The sequence below is a fragment of the Epinephelus lanceolatus genome, chromosome 3 (assembly GCF_041903045.1).
Source record: "Epinephelus lanceolatus isolate andai-2023 chromosome 3, ASM4190304v1, whole genome shotgun sequence".
Taxonomy (NCBI): domain Eukaryota; kingdom Metazoa; phylum Chordata; class Actinopteri; order Perciformes; family Serranidae; genus Epinephelus; species Epinephelus lanceolatus.
The window spans coordinates 22416637-22441778 of NC_135736.1; the positions used below are offsets into that span (position 1 = coordinate 22416637).

General features: G+C 40.3%; 1 protein-coding gene across 3 annotated transcripts in view; it reads left to right on the forward strand.

The window, feature by feature from the left end:
* Positions 1–25142, forward strand: part of trip10b (thyroid hormone receptor interactor 10b) — a 31882-nt gene that overhangs the window by 1205 nt on the left and 5535 nt on the right. For 2 of the 3 annotated variants that reach the window (XM_033624521.2, XM_033624520.2), the window contains 12 exons: positions 10220–10335; positions 10464–10517; positions 13579–13726; positions 13853–13915; positions 14860–14964; positions 15254–15382; positions 15590–15736; positions 17928–18089; positions 21037–21060; positions 23338–23447; positions 24727–24859; positions 24979–25046. In XM_033624521.2, coding sequence (XP_033480412.1) covers positions 10220–10335; positions 10464–10517; positions 13579–13726; positions 13853–13915; positions 14860–14964; positions 15254–15382; positions 15590–15736; positions 17928–18089; positions 21037–21060; positions 23338–23447; positions 24727–24859; positions 24979–25046 — 1259 coding nt within the window. The remainder of the gene's footprint in view (positions 1–10219; positions 10336–10463; positions 10518–13578; positions 13727–13852; positions 13916–14859; positions 14965–15253; positions 15383–15589; positions 15737–17927; positions 18090–21036; positions 21061–23337; positions 23448–24726; positions 24860–24978; positions 25047–25142) is intronic. The other variant, XM_033624522.2, reaches the window with a different exon arrangement.

Here is a 25142-nt window from a genome sequence, read left to right on the forward strand (position 1 = left end):
GACGTCATGATTAAATGGGTAAAGGCAAATAGAACAACAAGAACACCCTGGTATGTTCAGAAAATGACATCACTTTACTAAAATGCAGCCTTTAAAGGAACAGTGTGTGGGATCTAGTGGCATCTAGTGGTGAGAATTGCAGATAGCAACCAGCTGAAACTTCTCCAATGTGCAAAGCATGAACTCGCTGTTAGGAGTTCTCCAGTCTTCTTTGTTCTGGAGGTTTATACCAGGAGCCAAATTATCCAGACGGACCAGATTTAAATTATCCAGACGGACCAGATTTAAACTGGGAAAAACACTAATAAGAGTTTTATGTTCCAAATCAGTGTTTTTACAACACTGTTCGGCTCATTGCCGATGGGCCACTAGCCCAGCACCTACTAATGTCTTCCCAGGATGTCTTAACCGGGAGCCAAATTATCTGCAGAAGTCTGTTCCTCTTCAAAAGAAACGGACCTCATGATTTAAACCGGTAAAAACACTGAATAAAGCAGTTCCGTGTTAAAAATCAGTGTTTTTCCAACACTGTTTTGCTCATTGCCTAGAGGCTGTTAACTACAGGATGTGAAAAGGCAAAAAACTGAGTGTCTCTTTCTAGAGTCAGTGTTTGGTTTTTGTCCATTCTGAACCACTGTAGAAACATGGCGGTACAACATGGCTGACTCTGTGGATGAGGACCTGCTTCCTATGTAGGTATTTACAGCTCATTCTAAGGTAATGACAACACAGTGATTCCTATTTTCAGGTGATTACACACAAAAGAAAGCATACTTATTATAATATATTCAATTTCTGCCAATATGTCCCCTAAATCGTACACACCGTACCTTTAAAACCCGGAAAAGACAAAACTTACAAGACTAAATTATCCAAAATCTCAGATGATATCTAGTCTGACATCACGACAGTGATAAATTGTCCAGCGGCAAGTAACAGTTATCTGCATTTTGATTAGTTTAATGGTTCATCAATCAAATGTTTGGTCTATAAAACACTGAATAAGTAAAAAATAAGTACATAAAAAACAATAGACAAGATAATGTCTTTCAGAGTGCTTGTTTTGCACGACTAGCAGGCCAAAACCCAAAGACATCCTGTTTACTATCCACAGAAAGGCAGGAAATCCTCATATTTGAGAAACTAGAGAGTGTTTGACATTTTTGCCTCATAAATGGTCAGTCAATTGTCAAAATAGCTCCTGGTAAATTTTGTAGAAGGTCGACTAATCATTAATAGGCCAGTCACCTCAGTTCTACGCTGATCACAAACAGACTGATGTGGAAGATGACCCGAAGAAAATGCACGTTACGTACAGAATGTGTTCTGGCTCAAACAAAACATCCTGACTGTTTACGACGGTTGGTTTATTAGCTGCTGGTGGAGAGAAAACATGGCTAATTTTCCTTAAACGTGCTGTGGCTGTGTTCAGAGTCAAAGCCACAGTTAAACCCAGACTGGGTGAGGCTGTTTAACTCTGAAGAGGTCAGAATCATTCAGCTGCTACTCCTTGTGTTGCTGTTTGATGGGATCTGATAAACAATGGATTATTCAGGCTTTATTGTAGAAGAAAACAAAATGTGTCAGAGCCAGAGCTCAAACTGTTGTTTAATCAAGTTGTCTGCAACACTTATTTTCACCTTTGTGAGTTAACTAATTGTTGTGAAAACAGAAAAAACATTCTCCTAAAGCCCAAAGTGATGACTTAATTTGGCTCATTTTAAAACCTGAAAATATCCGGTTTACAATCACCAGTGAATTTCTGGCAAATTACAATGAATCTATTATCAAATTCATAATCAATGAATAAATGATTCATAATCAGTTATTATAAAATTTGTTTCAGTTATGTGGCTGTCTGTTTTGATAATCAGTCATTTGTCAGGCATAAATGTCAAACATGACTAAGGCTCAGCTCAAATGTGCTGCTTTTCTTGCTCTAATTGGTAATAATAAACTGATTGTCTTTGGTTCAGGGCGCCAGTCAATTTGAAGACATCTCCTTGAGCTTTAGGAAATTGTAATTGGCATTTTTAACAGTTTTCTGACAGTTTATGGACCCAAATGATTGTGCATAGATTCATCCCTGAGCCGAACCAGACCGACCATCTGAAACTGGGCAGAGGTGTGGACCTGAGTCAGACTCGAGTCACAAATTTGCTGACGCAATGGCAACACTGGCAATTTGCCTCGGACTTCAACACCAATGACTCGTTAGCTTGCTCCGACCTCGCTTTATGCTTTTGACTTGAAAATACGCGATACTTGATTTCCCCCAAGCCCAAACATTAGTGTGACTTAAAGTGTGCCACGAATCAATTAATTTCCCTTAATTTCCTGAATGAACTAACGTTAAAAAAATCCACTTTCTGCAAGTTGGCACTTAATTCGCTAGATCCACTTCGCTTGAACCAATCAGACAGCATCCAATCAAGTTGCGTTGAGAAATTTTTTTCCAAATGTTATTTCATGTGCTTACAAAAACTACATCGAGGTCAACAAAAAACACATTGCAGTATGCAAAATGTGCAGGTTTGTGCACCCTTCTTAACAAATAAGTCTAAATTTTAAAAAGTACTATTCATGATTTTTTTTTTTTTTTTTAATGTATTATTCTGTTAAAATTACATTTGATGAAGGGCACATGTATAGTTCTTAAGGACTCAAAACTCAAAGTTTAGGACTTAAGTTGTAGTTCAATTATTCATTCATTTTCCGTAACTGCTTATCCTCTTGGGGGTCATGGGGGGGCTGGGGACGGGTGCACCGTGGGCAGGCGGGTTAACCCTGGACAGGTCACCAGACTGCCACAGGGCTGACACAAGAGACAGACAACCATTCACACTCACATTCACACCTACGGCCAATTTACAGTCACCGATTAACCTTATCTGCATGTCTTCTGATTGGAGTACCCGGAGAGAACCACTTGCAAGTTCACCCACTTGCAAAACAATGCCTTGGTCCACCTCTGAAACAGGGTCTCACTCCTCACTAGATGTTCCTGAAAAGAACTCACATTTTGTTTTTAGATATCAGCTGTCACCTGATTAAACAGATGGCATGTTGCACACACATACATAAGATGATCTGATACTGAGAAGTGAAGTCAAACATGCCCTCATTTAACCTCAGTTAAATATCTTACAGTTTCCCCCTTTTGGATCTTTAAGGTTGAAATAATCATCTCATCCCACACTGTCTGTCCCACACAGCCTCCATTAAGGCTGTATGATGTTTACACTGAGTGAAAGATGAAATAATATCAACACTCAGTGGTTTTTACTGCGTCAGTTTAAACACATTTCCCACAAATTCTGCCGGACATATTTGATATCTTTGGAAGCTTTGGGATGTCCATTTTGGTGGGTTTCAACATTGTTTGGCTGCACAGCATCAATTTGTCACTCAAAACACACACACTGAGATCAGGGCAGAGGAAAGAAGCAGAGTTAATACTCACTTGCATCAGCTCTTTGTAAGTTCAAACTTCACCGCGTTTAAACATAGCCAGTGTAGATTTACATATCACTAAATTAAAATGGATTGGCAACACAAACTAGTTAGTACATCGAGATTACTTGTCACAAAATATTTACACCGACTAACTACCAGGTTAAGCTTTTGGGTACATGGACCAACTGGCAAAGCTAACGTTAGCATGCTAATTTATTAGCAGTGTGAAGAGTAAAATAAATAGTATGAAGTATAGTCGACACAAGACAAAAGAGTGGTGAAAGAAGTAGATGTTGTAGAAATATGATGGTGTAAAAAGGCTCCGTTATAAGTAAAAATCCAGGGGCCGGGTGCACAACACACCGTAAGGTAAGATTTTCCTTAAAGTCCTAGTTAAGGTTTCCTTGAAATAAAATCGGTTGCACAAAACACTCTCCTTATGGTTTCTTTAAAATGTTCACTCAAGTATTTAAGGTTTTATTCTTGTCTTTGTCTTATACTTAAGGAATCCCTAGACCGTTGCACAAAAGACCTTAGCAATCAACACACTTTTGATTTTACACTTCAGATTTGACTGAATTAATTTTCGTTGAAGTTTCGTCCCACAATCATTTTCTGGTATTTGCGGATCAAATTTATTTTATAGTTTGTGCTTTCTATGATTGCATTCCTCCAGAAGTATAATCTTTTCCTCCTCTGACCGTCATGGTTTTCTTTTTTTCCGCCATTTTTTCACTAACTATGAGCCAACTTTGTGAGATGGTAACAGGCATCACAAGTCCACAAGTCCAAGCAAACAAACAATCTCTATGGAAACCTTTACCGCTATAAAATCTCTTTCATCGCAGTAAATGAGTAATGTTTTTCCTTAACTAAGGAAACCTTTTAAGGGATTCTGTGCAACTGTGTAAGTCCCTCAGCTAGGAAGAAATGAAGCCTTAAGTGTCATACTTAAAGAGAAAACTTAAGGTGTTTTGTGCAGCTGGTCCCGGCATTCAAAATTTTACTTTAGTAAAAGTACAAAAGTGTAAGCATAAAAAATTTTTAACTGTTATGCAGCATGGCTCATTTTAGAATAAAGTAGTGCGATATATCACTGGATTATAATTGTTGATGCATTCATGTAAAGGATTTGCTTATTTTAATTGTTTTATATAATGCTGGTTGTCTTGTGAGTTTCAATAATCTTATCCTGTAATAATAAATTGTAATTTATTTGTTGATTATGTTGTTGCTGAATCTGCAAAGTAACTAAAGTTATCAAATAAGTGGAGTGGAGTAAAAAGCAGCCTCTGAGATGTGGTGGAGTAGAAGTTTAAAGTTACAGAAAATAGAAATACTCAAGTACAAATCAGTTGTTACTAAAAATCTGTAGGTGTTACGTAGTTAACTGAACCAACTGACAAAACGTTAGCTTGTTATTATGTAACATGCTCAGAGGAAGTAAAAGCAATAATATGGTCCGACCTGACACTTGATAAAAAGCAGTTTGATAATGATTCAACTGGGAAGAATGTAAAGTGCATTTAACAAAAGTAACATAATATACAGTACAGGCCAAAAGTTTGGACACACCTTCTCATTCAATGCGTTTTCTTTATTTTCATGACTATTTACATTGTAGATTCTCACTGAAGGCATCAAAACTATAAATGAACACGTGGAGTTATGTACTTAACAAAAAAAGGTGAAATAACTGAAAACATGTTTTATATTCTAGTTTCTTCAAAATAGCCACCCTTTGCTCTGATTACTGCTTTGCACACTCTTGGCATTCTCTCCATGAGCTTCAAGAGGTAGTCACCTGAAATGGTTTCCACTTCACAGGTGTGCCTTATCAGGGTTAATTAGTGGAATTTCTTGCTTTATCAATGGGGTTGGGACCATCAGTTGTGTTGTGCAGAAGTCAGGTTAATACACAGCCGACAGCCCTATTGGACAACTGTTAAAATTCATATTATGGCAAGAACCAATCAGCTAACTAAAGAAAAACGAGTGGCCATCATTACTTTAAGAAATGAAGGTCAGTCAGTCCGGAAAATTGCAAAAACTTTAAATGTGTCCCCAAGTGGAGTCGCAAAAACCATCAAGCACTACAACGAAACTGGCACACATGAGGACCGACCCAGGAAAGGAAGACCAAGAGTCACCTCTGCTTCTGAGGATAAGTTCATCCGAGTCACCAGCCTCAGAAATGGCAAGTTAACAGCAGCTCAGATCAGAGACCAGATGAATGCCACACAGAGTTCTAGCAGCAGACCCATCTCTAGAACAACTGTTAAGAGGAGACTGCGCGAATCAGGCCTTCATGGTCAAATAGCTGCTAGGAAACCACTGCTAAGGAGAGGCAACAAGCAGAAGAGATTTGTTTGGGCCAAGAAACACAAGGAATGGACATTAGACCAGTGGAAATCTGTGCTTTGGTCTGATGAGTCCAAATTTGAGATCTTTGGTTCCAACCGCCGTGTCTTTGTGAGACGCAGAAAAGGTGAACGGATGGATTCCACATGCCTGGTTCCCACTGTGAAGCATGGAGGAGGAGGTGTGATGGTGTGGGGGTGTTTTGCTGGTGACACTGTTGGGGATTTATTCAAAATTGAAGGCACACTGAACCAGCATGGCTACCACAGCATCCTGCAGCGACATGCCATCCCATCCGGTTTGCGTTTAGTTGGACGATCATTTATTTTTCAACAGGACAATGACCCCAAACACACCTCCAGGCTGTGTAAGGGCTATTTGACCAAGAAGGAGAGTGATGGAGTGCTGCGGCAGATGACCTGGCCTCCACAGTCACTGGACCTGAACCCAATCGAGATGGTTTGGGGTGAGCTGGACCGCAGAGTGAAGGCAAAGGGGCCAACAAGTGCTAAACACCTCTGGGAACTCCTTCAAGACTGTTGGAAAACCATTTCAGGTGACTACCTCTTGAAGCTCATGGAGAGAATGCCAAGAGTGTGCAAAGCAGTAATCAGAGCAAAGGGTGGCTATTTTGAAGAAACTAGAATATAAAACATGTTTTCAGTTATTTCACCTTTTTTTGTTAAGTACATAACTCCACATGTGTTCATTCATAGTTTTGATGCCTTCAGTGAGAATCTACAATGTAAATAGTCATGAAAATAAAGAAAACGCATTGAATGAGAAGGTGTGTCCAAACTTTTGGCCTGTACTGTACCTCAGTAAAACAGTATGACAGTATATTTTGCTAAATGATCAGCAGATTTATTTTATACAACTAACTGAATCACACACATTTCTCTGTCTGTGCATGCATCAATAAAACAAAGTAGGACTGGCAGCTAAAACTGTAATTTTTTGCAAGTTATGATGGAGGTTTTGATTCTTCCTGTTTGCAAAGTTGATTGTTTTCAGTAGGGCAGGGCTACAGATGTGTCCTAGCAACTGATTCACACATCACTAAAGTCTTTACCAAGACATTAAAAGTTTTGATGGTGCAACCTGATTTAGTAAATCAATACTTTGAAACAGTAGTTAATAAGAACTTAACACAAACTTATTGGATAACTGGTGCAACCAGTTAAATATCTTACATTATGCTTGAGGTGAGCTTGAATCTGACCTTAGATCAGCCTGGATCAGGAAACACATGCTGCTGAGTGTCGTCACAGTGAGGGGTGGGACTAGTCTGACTGGTTCCAGGGTTTGTAGAGGCCCTTGGGACCGTCAGTCACAGGGCGGAGGTTCGCACTGAGCTAATGATTATCTCATTCCTGAACCCTCTCTGTCTGACTATCAGTATTTCCTCCTCTCGCACAAACACGCAGATGTGTTACAATAAAGTAATGGGGCGTAGCAACAGAAGTGGTGAAGTGCATGCAGGAATATATCTCAACGACTCTTCACAAGCTCTTTAATCTCTTCATTGCAGTTAGTTTCTCATCCATCTGATTACCTCGATCACTCAGAACGTCTGTTTCTCTCCATCGTCCTTCTGTGTTTTTTTTAATCCTGCTCCTTCCTCCTTCCCAGCTCTCTCGTATCCAGGACACTGCTAACTGTGTTACTGTATGATCTCCATTTAGCTTCCCCCTCCTCTGAGGACTCTAATATCTATGTCTCTGGCTCCAAAAGACCCTGCAGCCTCTGTACGCACACAAACACACACACACACACACACACACACACACACACACACACTCTAACACCCAAAAGGTGGAGTCTTTCATTGTGTTCTTTGTCACATTCACCTTCATTGAGCTCCTTACTGTATGTCATGACTCTGTGTAGCTTTAAGCCAGTGGGGACAGAGAGGACTAATGTTACCTGTTTGACAGGTTTGTGTGTGTGTATGTGTGTGTTTTGAAAGCACAGATGTGTGTAAAGAGAGAGGAATGTTGAAAGGAGAGTTTGCTTTTATTCTTTACTACGCCTTTGTGCTTTCTGTGCGTAGTAGAAATTGAAAAATTTGTTTGAAGGATACAGTGTGTGTGTGTGTGTGTGTGTGTGTGTGTGTGTGTGTGTGCGCGCGATTATGGGGTTATTTTTTCACTTCCAGTTTCCATTTGTGTCAGATTCACAGCCTGGTGAAATAGTCGATCGACTATTTAGTAATAGATTAAACATTTAGAAATTGCAAAAGATTTAGTCGTTCTTGTTCCAGAAATGTGAATATTTCCTGGTTTTATTATTTGTCTGCAAGGGTGTCTCAACATTGGGGGGCCAAATATGAAATGGGGTATTTGGCAGTCCACGGCCAAAAAATTTTGAGCATTAAACACTTGATGTCCTGCATGTTATAGAATTTTCTGCATTAATTTATGATGTAAATGCACAGTTTCCCAATATTGTGGGGGACATGTCCCCAGCATCGCCCCCAAAATGTACACCTCTGCTCGTCTGTGATAGTTAACTGCAAATGTTTGAGTTTTGGACTGTTGGTCAGACAAAAAAGGCATTTCATGACGTCACCTTTGGCTCCGGGAATTTGAAAATAAACGTTAATTGCAGCCTTGAATTCCAGTACAGGGCTGCTCTCAGTGTCTGCAGATGTCAGACAGTGTGTTAATAATGCAGGACACATTCATTATGTCTACTTTCAAGCAAAAATGCGAAATATGAGCTAATTCCAGCTTCTCAGTTGTGAGGATTTGCTACAGATCCAATGTGACAGTGAACTGAACATCTTTGAGTTTTGGGCTGTTGGTCAACTAAAAGAAGCAATTTAATGACATCCCCTCGGGCTTTAGGATATAGTGATGGTTATGTTTTAACTCTTTAACATTTAATTGACAGAACATAGTCAGCAGATTAATCAGTAATGAAAACAAGTTTGTTTAATTAAAGAAGCCATCTTTATCTCCACAGTTTGCTGCAGCCTCTGATTCTCTGTCACTCACTTAGTAGACACTGTAGTGTAGGAAACAGAGACATCGATGCATCTTTAATGACAAAATACTGACTATATTTTTAAAAGAGAAAGTCGTGAGATGTACCTTACACGAAAGGAAGAATTTCAATAAAAGAACAGACAGAACAGCCAAACAGCAAGCTGAAAAATGAAGCTAAAATGAAAGTGCCAGAAACTGCAGTTCCTCTAATGGCCACTTGAGGCTGGCTCCAGAAGTCAGTCAATCCCCATAGACCCCCCCATGCTGAACTTTACGGCAGGAATAAACATGTTGACAGCCTGGTACAAAAAACGGTTTTGGTCTCATATAGCTAATTTCAAAATCCACCCCTCACTTCTTCCCTGCTCCACCCTGTTGTCCAAATATGGTCACTTCTGGCCCCAAAAAACAAAAATGCTGAACTTGAGGCTTTAAAACAGAAGTCCACAAATGTGATGTCACAATAGTTATGTCCATTGCTTTATACAATCTGTGGGTGCAACAAAATCCATAAAACAAAAGTTTAAAAGTCACATTACACAAACAATGTAGGAATTGAGGCCTCTTTTTACACAGTATTCCAGTTTTAGGGGACCAAAATGTGGAGAATGAATTACTTTACAGATAGTGCCTGTCTGAAGTAAGGTTGCAGCTAAAAATAATCTGCAAATTACTGTCTCGGTTAATGGTTTAGTCAATAAAATATTAGAAAATAGTTTTAAAAAAGGCCATCTCAATATCCTGCAAACCTAGGGTGGTGCCCATCAGTCCAAAACCCAAAATATTTAGTGCAGTTTTAGAGTTTTACATAAGAGAAAGAAAAGAAACTGATACTCACATTTCAGAAAACATCGAACAATTTTTGAAATATTATTTAAAGGATTAATCAAAACAGTTGTAGCTAATCAATTAATCAACCAAGCATTTCAGCTCTAGTCTGAAGTTTCACTGACATAAACAGAAACTAGTTATGTTCCCTATTGATGGATTTCAGGCTTGGACTGCAGCCGGTTTCACTTCTTGTTTCTTTTTGCTTTCAGTCTGGCCGTCTGTAGATGAACCACATGACTTAGACTGAGGGCATGTCACTGACTTGGCCAGTCCAGAGCGTTTCACTTTTTGACCTTTTTTTAAAAAAAACTCCCCTGTCCTATTGTGTGTATGTTTAGGATCAATATCCTGTTACATTGTCTTAAATTTGGACCATGCACAAAAACAACTGCGAGTCCCACTGATGAAACAACTTTCACTTCATCTCAAATCCAAAGTGCTGAAGCACAGAGCCAAATCATGAAAATGTGTCACAACCCCAAATCCTTTAGACTGTAATGTGTCAGCTACGTGTTTCTCCAGCATTTGTGTTCTTAAACATGTATTGAAACATGTGTTGCTCTGTGCTTTTCCCCTCTTAGGACCAGTATGATCACATTGACAAGCACACGCAGTCAGGCCTCGACCTGGTGGAGCGTTACATAAAGTTTGTGAAGGAGCGGACAGAGATAGAGCAGAGCTATGCCAAACAACTCAGGTGTGATTTTTGCTTTTCATGAGCTTGTTTGTTCATATTTACATAAATTGTGATCCTAAACGTATTTGTGTCTTTGTGCATTTATGTTTGTGTGTGTAATACTCACACTGCTTCTTTTTCACTAACAGGAGTCTATCAAAGAAATATGCCAAACGAGGGAGCAAAGATGAGCAAGACTGCAAGTGAGACAACAATAAAATGTTCCTGTGCTTAGTTTGCATATTTAAAAATTACAATTGAATGTTCACTAAACCGCCTTAGTTGCTTTTGCAGTAACTCTGTAAAGCTCCCTTGCACCACACATATGCAGTAGGAGTGATAACGGTGGCAGATTTATTACTCAGCAGTAAATTTTGAAACAATAGGTCTTTGATTTCACACAAATGTAAACAACAACAGGCTTCTCATTTTGAGCTGACAACAGCGGATTCTGTCGGCTGAAATGACAAATATAGCAAAGTAGTGTAACATAATGTTAATGTTAAAACTCACTGTGGGTTGTTGAAAAACTCCATCCTCAGTTGACTCTTTAAAGGAGCTGTATGTGACATTCAGAGCATTGATATAGCAGCAAACACATATTTGCTATGTACAGATATAGTGGAACAATGGTGTCCCAAGCAGAGAATGAAGTCACACACCCCCTGAGTGTGAGTGTTGTTGTCTGAGCTTCTCTGTTTATTGTTGTGGTAGCCGGTCCAGCTGAGTGTGTATAGACCATTTCATGTCCCTGTTTACTTCCTCTCAGTTGATGTCACTCACAATACACTGCAAATCACTCCCAACAGGAAATACAAAAGGACCCATGAATGTCTATGTTGTCAAATATGACACGGTTTATATTACTGCATGTGAGTCCCATGTTTGTATCCCACTGGCTGGCAAATCAATCCCGCTCTACACTGTGCTCACATGGTGGTTACTGCTGATAATGTCATCCCGACCCACAGCGACCCACCAGCCTCTGGTTCTCCCCCAAGGTTAACATATTTAGCTGTCTGTTAGCACTGCTAGCCGCTGGCTCAGCCACCTTCATGATGGGAACCATGTGCAGCACCTCTGAATCAGACTCTGAAACACTCACACACTCTGAATATTGTTCACAGCTCCTTTAAAGTCAGGGAAAAGTAAAATCTGAGTTTACATCCAAGTACATTAAACATGTCAGACTGTTTGTTTTTCACCATTTCTGTGTCCAGGATTTTTTGGTTGGGACTAAAAGCCTGCTTGATGGCACAATGGGGCAACCCTGAGCATAAGCCCCGCCCCTACATTATATCAGAACTAAAACCACTGAGTTTTGTTGTTTGAAAAAATAAATAAAAATAACCATTCTGTTGCAGACTGAGACGAACTCAGTTGATTGTCAGGCGGGTCAGTTTCCTCTGGTTCTGAATTGATCTTGGCTCTGTTGGCTCAAATTTAAATGAGAATGAAGCTTTTGGCTCACGGTTTTTGCGTTGCTATGCGCCTCGCGTTTCTGCCCAAACGCTCTGGACACCTTGAGTTAAAAAAACTTCAACTCAGTGCGGAAAAACTCCTCCCGTCATCATGGCCTTTTCCCCATCGTCCAGTTGGATGATTTGAGAGGCAGGCCATCTGTGGTGGTCATGACAACAAGTTTACAGCTGGCAAACAATGGAGGAGAAACTGGTGGTAGTGTAGCTGTTGCTAGATACCAAGAGCTATACAGCCTGACGATAGACAGCAGGTTGTCAAACTGCCCCTGAGTCATCCTATAATATGCCTGGAAACAGCCATCATGGAGGTGAAGCTCCTGGACCAGCTGGTGGTTCTCCCCATGATCCACCCTCTTTTTTAGGGTCTCGTGGACGCACACAGATCTCTGTTTCCCTGTGTCCAACAAACTATTTGCTGACAGCCTCTCTCTCAACCAGAGCTACAGCAGGTACCCTCTGCCTCAACATTTTAGGAACTATATACTGATTACTGTCAAATAAATAAAATAGATAAACAGTACATTGATTACACGGGAATGTAAGGAGGTGATGGGGTGGTTGCCTGGCAACAATAAAGTGGTGCAGCAGGCGTTGTATTTTTTTACTAGTGGCATTCATTCGAAAAAAGCAGTGTGGCACACCTCAGGTTTTGCGGCCTGCAAAATATGTCCTGCGTAATCGGGGCCTAAAGCTGCTAGACAGAGCATTCATTGTAGTGCTACAGTTAAAAGAGGCTGCAGCTTTTCCGTGAGTGGGTGTGGCTTCAGCACATTCAGCGGACACGCCCCCAGTATCTCAGAGCAGAGAATACTGCCTATCTTTTTATAATTTTGAAATGTAATTTTATAGAATTGGCTTCTTTTTTATCATTTAGATTTGGCTGGGTGTGTAATAACACACTTTTCTGTTGCGTGACAAACTCATTAAACATATTTATTTCTGCTTTACCCAGACTTTAATGTTTTGCACTGACTCCTTATAAAATGAGAACCCTGTAAGAGGGTCTTTGATATGTAGATAGCAACATGACATTGTTCAAAAGACTAGAACTACAGGTAAAAGAAATCCGTATCCTAACCAGATGATGATCCACAGAGAAAACATGCCGCACCATTGTTTGTATATTGTATAGTATTACAGTGCAGTATTCTAAGTAAAAACTTTAATTATTAATTGTGATGTAACCCTTGGATGGTTTGGATGCTTATTGCTGATGCTTAATTTCAAAGCGTAGGTTTTACTGGTAAAAGAGAAAATAATTTGAGAATGTGAAATAAACATTGATAATTTTAGACAAGTTTGGTTGGAGTTTCTGGGTTTTAAACTTCCTCAGTCCAAAAAAAGAGCGGGACAGTGCTACCACATTTACACTAAACTCTAATCTTGGAAGAAGCATCTTCGCTCCCACAGGGTGGATGTTCCCGTCTTGACAAGATATTTTACTAAAGAAACTAAATAATGTAGATATCTTGAAAATAATGCCGTTTTCTGCTGTATTTAGTAATCTAGTAGGCCAGACACATGCCAGGGTTTGCAACTTACAGACATAAACACAGAGTTATTTGGTCCTTTCAGTTGTGCTCATGTGTTACCAGCATCATGCACATTGCTTTGGAAAGGGGTGAAATCCAAAGCTTTACAGACCATTTGTGCTGAGTTAGCCTACAGTTGCTAAGCCATGGTTGGACAGGTCCTGTTTGGGGGAGGGGTTTAGCGATGGTCAATTAAATGTGTCTCTCCAGCTGTGATGACTTTCCAAATTGTCTCTCCCTCCGTGCTGCAGATTCAGCAACCACGCATCATTCCAGGAGATCCTGAATGAGCTGAACGATTACGCCGGCCAGCGGGAGCTCATTGCTGAAAACATGATGACCGGCATCTGTGTGGAACTCACCAAGTACCTTCAGGATCTCAAACAGGAACGCAAAACAGTGAGAGAGGGGGGAGGATCACACAGGGGAGGGAAGAGGGAGGTTTGGCAGATTGCAGATTGATGTGCTGCACTGTGTGATCATCTTAAACTGCAGCACATAAACTGAAACCTCTTTCTTCTGCAGCACCTATCTGATGCCAAGAAGGCCCAGCAGAATTTAGAGAGCAGCTTTAAACAACTAGAAAGTGTGAGTTACATGTTTGTTTGTTTGTTTGTTTGTTAGTTTGTTTACAACATACCTAAATTAGGACAAAAAAAAATCTCACCTACCTCTTGTAGTATCTCATCATGCAAATAGTTTTTGTGTTTTAAAGCTTTATTGTACATATGTGTCATTTTTCTAAAATTTCCCAATAGTTCTTACACTTCAGTTCTCACATAATAAATTAATTCCAAATATTTGTTAAACTAGCTTAACTTAAAGTCTAGTCATCTGTGTGGAGCAGCTCTGCTGAACATGCAAAAATGTGCAATTTGTTAAAGACAAACATGCATTTCAACATATATTAAGAATTAAGTTTCTAACAATACTGTAGAAACATGGCGGTGCAACATGGCGATCTCTGTAAACAAGGACCCGCTCCCTATGTAGATATAAACGGCTCATTCTAAGATAACGAAAAAAACTATTCTTATTTTCGGGTGGTTATAAATTCATGAAAACATACTCATTATATTACATTCCATTTTTGCAAATAAATTCCCCTAAATCCTACACACTGCACCTTTAATTGATGACTTAAGTTTAGTTAATTAATCATTTAATAATGTTTTATAGATCAGTTATGAGCCGTGAATTGGAACAACTTTGGGGCTGCAGGAAAGAATCCGTGAGAGAAATATCTCAAAGCCAGGTCAAATAAAACAAAGTCTATCTGCACTGCTACATGTAGATGCCACCAGAGGCAAATGATTAAATACATCTGTTGTTTCTATTATGTGTTAACTGACCCTTTAACATATGGTGACATAATGTACTTTATGTAGTGGACAGTGTACTTGCATTTTTAGTAACTGGAGTGAGGCTGAATTCTCTGACTCTTGCATCGTTAATACTGAAGCTCTGTTCATTTAAGTGCATTAAAGTGTGTGTGTGTGTGTGTGTGTGTGTGTGTGTGTGTGTGTCTGCAGACTAAGAAGCGCTTTGCCAAGGAGTGGGCGGAGGCTGAAAAAGCCACACAACAAGCAGAAAAAACAGAGAACGACCTCAATGCCACCAAGCTCGATGTCGAGAAAGTAAACACACACACACACACACACACACACACACACACATTGAAGAGGAACCTCTGGTTTTTATGATATTTTCAGTCAATAAAAGAAATCCTTGAATGTCCCTTGTCTGTCTCCCTCTGTGTCCTCTTTTACCTCCTTCTGTCTCCTCCTTCCACTTCCTCCCTGCATCTGTTCCTGCATTTCTCCTACTTTGCATTTTGTTTTGCATCATCACATCTCCCTCTTCCTGCATCCTTTCATGTTCCCCTCCCTTTCTCTCCTGTCACTCCACCTATCTTTCGCTCTGAAGGCCAAGCATCATGCCCTTTCCCGTACACACACAGCGGAGGAGTGCAGGAGCGACTATGCTGCACAGCTCCAGAAATACAACAAGGAACAGAACTTCTTCTACTACACAGAGATACCGCAGATCTTCAATGTGAGACAAAGGCACACGGAAACACATACACACACAATGAAGTACAACTGGGCAAAGCTCACACGTCTGTTAAAGTGGTGAAACCACTCATACCCTTTCAAAATGTAATCCTTCCTGTGTTTTCTTACACATTCATATGTACAAATTCAACACAGACAGTGCGAATATAACAGGAAATTAAAGGTTGTGTGTTTGTGTGTCGAGCAGAAAATGCAGGACATGGATGAGCGGAGGATTCGGCGACTGGCCGAAGGCTACTGTCAGTTTTCAGACATCGAGAAGAAGGTGCTGCCCATCATCTCCAAATGTTTAGAGGGAATCTCTTCAGCAGGAGTGAAAATCAATGAGAAACAGGTGAATGTTAGATGTTTTAGAGACTACAGGTATACAGGTCAAACTGAGCTATCATTTTCCCCTGGATGATACAAACAAGGAAAACTTACCTCCCACAATACACTTCCTGAAGGCTTGACGTCAATCAAAGGAGACTCCAGGAAATCATTGCACCTGGCCAAGAAAAAGTCTCGCAGATAACCTCAGATTTTGTTATCTTTGGAGAAGGAACCAGGCTAGCTGTTACCCCCTATTTCTAGTTGTTATGCTGAGCTAAGCTAATTACCTGCTGGTTATAGCTTCATCTTTACCATACACATGTTAGAGTGGTACCTTTTGCAATTTAAAGATGCCCAGTGGAGTTTTCTTGTAAACAAACAACATTATGTTTACATACAGCGTCACTGAGATGCATTGTGCATGTCCATGAGGCCTAACAAATGTGTTGAATACATTTCCTTAACAATACACACTCACATAACACTTTCAAATATGATTTTTGTAAGTAGGCGTATTTTGAATCCTGCATTGCAGAGCTGTGAGCTTGAGTCACAGATTAAATGATTTTAGACTCAACTTGACGAAATGAAAAAAGACTTGCAACTTGACTTGGACCAGTGACCAGTGATTTAACCTGGACTTGAGACTTTTTACTCGAAAATACTTGAAACCTTGAGCCCAAAGATTTAAAATTATGTTATTTGAAAAGTGTGCCATGAATCATTTCTCTTCATTTCCTGAAACATTAATGCAATTCATTTTCAGCAAGTCAAATGGAACCAAATAATGTTGTTCCTGTGCAAAAACTATGCAGTGGACCAAAAAAAAAAAAAAAAAATAGTTGTAGTATGCAAAATATGCAGGTTGAAAATTATAAGCCGAGACACAACAACTGCCAACTTCATACGACATTTGGAGTTGAACAAAGATCAGCAAATCAAGGCTAATATTGACATTGTTAACAAGCTAATGCTCAGCTAAAGTTAGCTTAACCGCTTAATAACTTATTAACAAACTTGTTTTAACAAATAAACATGAATTTTAAAAAGCATTCATGATTTTTGTAAAATGGTAAAATGGACCTGAACTTGTATAGCGCCTCTCTTTTTACACTACGAGTCACTTTCACCCATTCACACACACAATCATACTGGTGATTGAGGTTACCATACAGGGTGCCACCTGCTACTCAGTTTTTAACACACTCGCACACCGATGGAATGGTCATCAGGAGCAAATTGGGGTTCAGTATTAGGAGCTGGGGAGCTGGGGATCGAACCGCTGATCTTCCAGTTATTGGACGACTCGCTCTACCTTTGAGCCACAGCCACCCCGTCAATTCAATATATTATTACTCTGCTGTTAAAATAGTGTTACATTCGGTGAAGAGCGGATTATGACTTGTATACGAGTTAGGACTTGCCTGTCTTGACGGGACGTGAGTGTAAAGACTCGAGACTTACTTGTGACTTGCAAAACAATGACTTGGTCCCACCTCTGCTGCATTGTTTACATCCATGTCCACGAGTTTGTAACCTTCTTTTGGCTGTCTGTTCTTGCAAATTGCTGCACTTCTTGGCATGTTAAAACTCCACAGGCTCCCTCTAAGGTCAAATTTCCCGAATTTTTAAAGACAAGCTGTAAAACTGGTCCACCTCTAGTTTGATTTGTAGAACTTGCATTTCTGCATTGTGCTTCTGTTATTGTGGACATTGTACTATAATGCACGTTTTTCATGTTGTACGGAGCCTGTTGTGTCAGTGACTGTCTTAATGGAGACACAAACATTGGCAGTAAAAGCCTACAGTAGTCATGATGAGTCAGTTAGTCTTGCTTTACGGTGTCGTAGAGCATGTTAATTACCAAAATAATAGAAAACCCTGCAAGGAGTTTCTTTTTCAGTTTACACAGGTTGCAATCCAATGCAACACTCCTGTAAAAAAAAAACTACTTTAGTCAAACCCTCATGTTGACACTGTGTCGAACAGGTGTTGCTTTATTCCTGCAGTAATATTTTAAAGCAGGGGTTGTGATTTTTTTCTCTTTTCCATATATGTAAATCAAGTTTGTTTTTTAGTTGTAGAATTTCCTGCTCTGTACATCTTGGTTCTGATTTTGTAGTGATAATGTGTTTATGTTAAAAAACAAATACCAAACAATACAGTTACCTCAAAAATCCAGTGAGATGATTTTTTTGTTTGTCGCCCTGCAGGACTCGATACTGTTCATAGAGCAGCACAAGTCTGGTTTTGAGCGACCTACAGATGTGGAGTTTGAAGACTACAGCCAAGGAATCAAACCAGCAACCTCTGACTCCAGCCTCAACCCCCCAAAAGTGCGCGCCAAGCTCTGGCCTTTCAGCAAGAAGCACAAGGTGAATCTTCACTCAGTTCACATTAAATTCTCTTTGAGTTTGCATGAAAATGTACAGCATCTGGAGGACAAAATATTTACTGCCTCTCCCCTCTCTGCTTCACCTGCTTCTGCACTTAACAACCTGAAAATCCTCCCAGTCCTGTTCTTCAAATGTGGCTCAACTAAAAATATCCTGTCATGTCTCATCCATATAACTTAGTTCTGTAAACACAGTGAACAGGGTTAATTATTTAATCTGTCTGTATTGTGTTTCTTAAAAGGTAAGGCTGGCCTTATTGCTTGTTTTTGTTACTGTCAATAAATCCCATGAAAAGACCAAAACCAACAAAGCGTTAGTTCCATCTTTCTATATTTTCATACAGTTTATCTTTAAAAACAGTTCACAGATATATAGTTTCATTTCCTAAAAAGGCTCAGTAAGTTTTCAAAACAGCTGGGCACTGTGGTTTTTAGCAAATGTTACACAAACTGGAGTAAGTAGTGCACCTGTTGGGGACTATATTCAGCTGTGGATTAATACACATTCAAGTGTTTTTTTTGTTTTTTTTTTGTTACATTTCCCATACAGGAAAGTTTATGTGAAATTGATTAAAAATAAACTACAGTGCCCATGTTCTTTCTTTACAAGAAAGAAGTGTGTCTCCCACTGCAACAGGGTGGCTCACTGATGGGTTTTTAAAAGTTCTTGGAAAACAATGGAGCTCAATGGCACAGAGGAATAAGATATATCAGGCTTTGTGAGTGAGATCATTCAGTGTTGGCATTGGTCTTTTACTGGGATGTTGACATAACAAATATAAATATCACCAGACCTGTCCTTTCATAACTAGTCTCTATATACAGACTCTACATTCAGTGAACGTAGAGTCTGTAGGCAAACCCCGGAGATCTTGCCTCCGGAAGAAGAGCGGAGGAGCCCTGGTTTCCGGTTGTAGGTCCGGTTTATTGACCAATCACGTTTGAGCCGGCTGCAGTTGTTGCCAGGTTAAACGGTCCGTGCGGTGAACTAACGAGGCGGAACATAATTGGCGTCACTGCAAACTCTGAATCCATCGCAATGGTTCAGCATATTTACTTAAATATAAACGGAATTCGGAAATGGAAATTCGCCCCCTCCGCCCAAATCAAACCGGAATGCCAAAAAAACGGGGGTCTGCCTCCAGAGGCTGTATCGCCATCTGCCAGAAGTCAGACGCCGAATACAGCCGATGGGTTCCGAGAATGTTTCATAACAGACGTGTTTTCAATTTAAATAATAGTTACATCAACATTTCTCAAAAAGAAAAGGTGTCATGTTTCAGCTAACTGTCTCAAGGATCTGGAGTTCTTTGCCTAAACAGTTTTAGATTGTTCAGCCACAGGTAAAAAAAGTTGTGAGCCTCCAACGACCTGTAATTCTTGAGGCTGCAAATCTCAGTTTGATAAATTTATAGCACATCGTCAAAACATAGGCTAATGGCGTTGAGAAGTGTTGGTGCTGCTGTACTGTCTCGAAACATGCGTAGAATTCACTAAAACGTGCCAGCCTCTTAGATCATACATCATATTATGCCCTCCCCCCCACCCACCCCACCCAGCCACAGCCAGCCACATCTTTAACCGTCTGGAAAATGCGAGGTCGGATGCTGGGTGCTACTCTTGTGCCTTTTTTGTGCCAGCTTTCAAGAGCGCTGCGGCAGGTTGCGTCAGAGGTTGCTAAGCAACCTTAATAAGCACAGTATAGCCTATTTACCTGAAATCCTGAGTGCAGAGCTGATCGTCTTCCAGGTGCTGTTTATGAGTATGTAGGCCTATCGTCAAAGGAGATGTAAAGCTCTGGGTAGCCCTGCACTAACATGATCAACTTTTCTGTGTTTATCAAGCTGAATATTTACAGAAGAAGGGAAAGATATCTGTCAGCTGTGATTGGTTTGTAAAGTGACTCCTGTCTCACTGCTGAGCGTGGCCTCTTCCTGTGTCTGTCCTTTCAAATTAAATTCCCACATGGTCCAGTCATATAGGTTTTGATTTATTTTGACAAGGTGCAGTGCCTGAAAAAGTTACACATTTGTTTGTTTTATTTTAATTTTTTTTCTGCAACTAAGCGACCAATGAAATCTTGGGGAAAGGACTGTTTTCCCCTCACCAACTCCACCCACACCACGCCCCCTGACTATGACCAGACACTGACTGTAACTATACAGTTCAATACAGCTTTAAAGAAAAATCGACAGTCAAATCTCTTCTCATCACCTTTCTGTTGACCACAGTGAAAGTGTAAAGTGATGCTCACATGGTCTCACAACAATGCATTAACACAAACGCACACAAAACTCGACACACATTCCACTCATGTCTTACTCCACCACTGCGTTGCCCTCAGGGGCCAATTCTAATTCCAGTCTGCCGCACAGACTTGCCCCAAAACACCACATGCTCTCTCTTTAACTATTTGTCCACACTGTTAGAAAAATCTCTGCATCTGTTTGACTCTCTTCCCTTTCTTCCTCTTTTCTTTTCCTCTCTTTACCAGTGTCATTTTCTCCCTCCTTTCCTCCTCTTCCTCTGCTCCCTTGTCTTCCCCCCATTCCTCAGTTTGTTCCTCCATCTTTCTCTCCCCCATCCCCTTTCCCACCGGGCAGCCACCCCCTCTCCCTCCCCCTCTCCAAGCTGCAGCACTCCCCCCTCTCTCTCTGCCTGAGAGAGTTTAATCGCTCTATCAAACCCAGGATTTCCACTTTAAAGATATTACACAAACAGCACTCGGTGAGTGACTACATCTGCTCAGGTCCTTCCCCTCGCTGTCTGTGAACGTCTCCCCCCTCATGTATTTGTCTCATGGATACCATTCATCAGAATAAGCTGTTGTACCTCGACATGTCATGCTTGTTATTGTTAAAGTATGTTTCCCATGTGGTGTGCCTGTTGTACACTTAACTCATGCTGAGTGTCCTCTCTCTGTCCAGATATCGCATGCTGAAAAGCAAATGGTAACACTTATTAACGTTACATAGAGGGTATACTTAAAGGTGCTTAAACAACTGTTCTGGTGCTGGATTGTTTTCAAGGGGAAATACTTTTTAAGGAGTAACTCCACACTGGATCAAGCTGCACTGATCTCTGCGGGTAAAAAGGTATAAAGGCCCTGTCACACCAGAAATTGACACACTGAAATCCATCCGCACATCTGTGAGAAAGTGTTAGAGATTACTCAAGCTGCTGCTTTCCCACTGCACAAAAAAAACCCACTAACCCACTATTATCTGGCTTTTGTATTTAGCGGGAAAGGTTACAGTCGGGGTACACTCCCATGACCAGATTACTCTGCAGTCATCACAGGTTTTTATCGGCTCCAACTCCAATTGGCTTCGATTGACAGTGATGGAAATACGACACTGGGGTGGATGCGCTAATTTAAGTCCCATTCAAGCAGTGCTCAAACACTGATCAAAATTTAGTTAACACTGAGTTTGAAAGAGAGACAGAATAAATAAGAGATTTAAAAAAGAGGGCAACGCTGTAACATTTTCAGTGGCCTCCATGCTGTTTTCTACTGTTTACTAACTAAATATGTGTGTGACTCCAATGATACGGTAAAACATGAGAGACACAAACAAGATTCAGGTTTTTGGTCAAAAAAAAATTCATTGATTTTATTCAAAAGACATAACTTCCGCACACTTATTCCGTCGCACTGATCGCACCAATTCAACTGAAATAAGCGGATTATACTGTGACATTTAGCTGTTTCTAAACATAGGTGTGACTGGGTTTTACTTGACCCCACCTGTAATCACAGCTGGGTGTGGCCAGGTGTTGTCTGCTGTAGTAGAAGCAGCTGTGACGCTGCAGAGCATGTTGAAAGTGAACGTTGTCACCATTAGCTGGCGGTGCAAGCAGCTCTATTTTCCTGGGTGCAGTTACTCTTTAATTTACAAAATGAAAAACATCTTTCTAATGGCACAGGGCCCTACGTTTCTATTCAGAAGACAATATTAACTTTCCCTCTAAACTAAATATCAGACAATTAATTCTTTATTCTGTGATGCCAAATGTACTTTTAAAAGCAAGACTCTGATTTTAGAAATGCACACAATGTCTAACATTTGATAGCACTAACATAGCCATTACCGTCCAATCTAGAAAATAACTGTGCAGCACTGAATATTATTTTTGTAGCAAAGAATTAAATGGTCAGTTCACCCAAATTACAAAAAATATATATTTCTATTTCTTCCACTTGTATGTAGCCATGCACATAATTTTGGTTTTTAGATCTGCACTGGAGAACAATGTGAGTGGACATTTGCTTTTTAAAAAAATTCAACAGCAACATTTCTTTTCACTAACAGTGTCGCTGCTACTTTCTTTGGTTAATGCAAACAAACATGCTGTGAACAGTTTTTAACTCATTTTCTCAAAGAAATAGTCTAGATTTGTTGCCAATTTATCATTTTGGTGGTGACATCTTAAATCTGTAATCTCAAGTCGTTATTTAACTTCAAGAGATTGAACAAGGCCCCTTCTTTGAACTCAAGATTTTGAGAAAATCACCCATGCTGTTACGACATCACACCTTGTTTACCTCCCTTAGTCAGTCTGCATTAGCTCAAACCTTTCCAGATGTCTGCAGCAAGGTTTTTAACATAACCAAGATATTTGGGCAGTTCAAAGGTCAGAGATCGTAAAACTACACCTGATTTTTGCTTTTGCCTTTTTTACTCCTCAGCTAAGGAACTCCATTTCAAAATCTCAGATAATCTAAAATCATTTTTTAAAAAGCATCTTAAACCTCATTTTCATTTATTGTAGTTTTTCTTTGATACAGTTTTTAGATTCAAGTGATCTTTTATAAATCAAATGTAATTCTTGCACTTACCTAAATGTATATCTGCATGGCATCACAGGGGAAAGAGTCTAACATGTTGCATCAGTCCGACAGGTGAAATTCAATAATATAATTATGGGATGTGATAAGACTTTACACAGTCCTTGTCCTCACTCTTTCTGTCTATAACCATGTGTGTTTCCTTTGTTTTCCCATCACTCCTTTCATACCTTGGACAGGGTTTATTTCCTTGACACATAATAATTATGTGGCTCCCTCTTGTTAGGTTTCCTTCTGTGTGTAGACGTCTCATTATCAGTGGGGAAAGGAAGAGATAGAAACAGGGAGGAGTGACATCTGGTGGTGATCATTGATAAGCCTGACGTATACATGATGCTAATGATACTGTGTGTGTGTGTGTGTGTGTGTGTGTGTGTAGCTGCCTCCTGCAGAAGATTTCTCTCACCTTCCTCCGGAGCAGAGGAAGAAGAGACTGCAGGGGAAGATTGACGACATCACCAAAGAGCTGCAGAAGGCACAGGACCAAAGGTGACAAAATCATCCAATGGCAAGCTTTCAGATTTACTTTAAAACCATTATCAGGTGCAGGTGAAGGTGTCAAGAAACAACCTCTATCCTCCATCCTTTTGGCACGACAAGTGTCTCTCTATAACATGGGACAACTTTGATTGTTGCTTAATTGGTCGTGGATAATATGTAGGGGGAAAATATCTTAATTATTTTCTTATCAAGAGTTTAACATTGAGCTAATCTGCTTCATCGGGACTGTGTGCGTGTGCTTTAACCAGATTTGATTGACAGCTGTCAGGTAGTATAAGCAAACAACCCCAGGGATGTAATAAACTCTGTAATCAAAGAGAGCAGATAAAAACACAGATACAGATGTCTCTCATGTGAAACAACCAAAGCAGTTTCTTTTTTTTTTTTCTTTTTTTTTTTTAAGGATATTTTTTGGGCATTTTTAACCCTTTAATTGACAGGACAGACAAGTGTGAAAGGGGGAGAGACAGAGAGGGAGTGACATGCAGCAAAGGGCCACAGGCTGGACTCGAACCCGGGCCGCTGCGGCAACAGCCTTGTACATGGGGCGCCTGCTCTACCACCAAGCCACCGACGCCCCACCAAAGCAGTTTCAACTTTGTTAGAAAATTGTGTGTTAATATAGGACTTCATTGTTTATAGTAAGAGGCAGAGTAACAAAGTTGGTTTTCAGTACTTTAAATTGGCTTATTTCCACAATGGAAATTAGATTTTTTAGTTTTACTGTGATATCCTTCATACATTTTTTGTGTGTGTTGCAGGTACAGATGAATATACAATTTTAAATTATAAAATAGTCACAGCTGTTCTTACGGTCTGGGGCTGTTGTTTATGGTTTGGATTTAGTATACATTTAAATGCTTTGACATTTTGGACACTAGTGTGCTCCTAATATGGGGAAGTCCCTTTCCTGTTTCGTTGTGACAATACCCCTGGACACAAAGACAGGTCTGTTAAGAAACAATTTTCCTAGTTTGATGTGGACGTACTTGACTGGTCCACACAGAGCCCTGACCTCAACCCCATCCAGCACATTCAGGATGATGTGTAACAGTGAGCAAGGCTTTTTCACCCATCATCAGCGCCTGACCTCACTACTGTCATACACAGCAGTACATCATGTCCCTTCAGCACGTCTCCCAACTTCTAAAGAACTTCTGCCCGTCCCTTCTTTCCTTATCAGCGCTGCTGCACAGGAGAGAAGCTTCCTCAATGAGTGTTCACGTCTCCAAAACAATAGCATTTTTCTCCCTTTGTCTGACCTCAGTGAAGCACTGGAGAAGATGAAGGGTGTGTACGAGCAGAATCCGCAGATGGGTGACCCCAACAGTCTGGAGCCTCAGATCACAGAAACTGCCCAGAACATTGGTCGCCTGAGGGGGGAGCTCACCAAATATGAGGTTATCACACACACACACACACACACATGCACACATGCTCATATTGTGTGCATGGCAGCTCAGATTACAGTGTTTGTGCGTTTGTGCAAGTCTTAACATCTATTGCTGGTTCATTATAGACGTGGCTGTCAGAAGCGGTGGGAGGAGAAGAATCTTCCAACGCCATCAACAATAATACTCAACATGGGTAAGACCTCTGTTTTAAAGAGTAGTTTGACATTTGGGAAATACGCTTGACATCACTCTCACGTTTGTTCAGTAAATATGAAGCTACTGTCAGCAC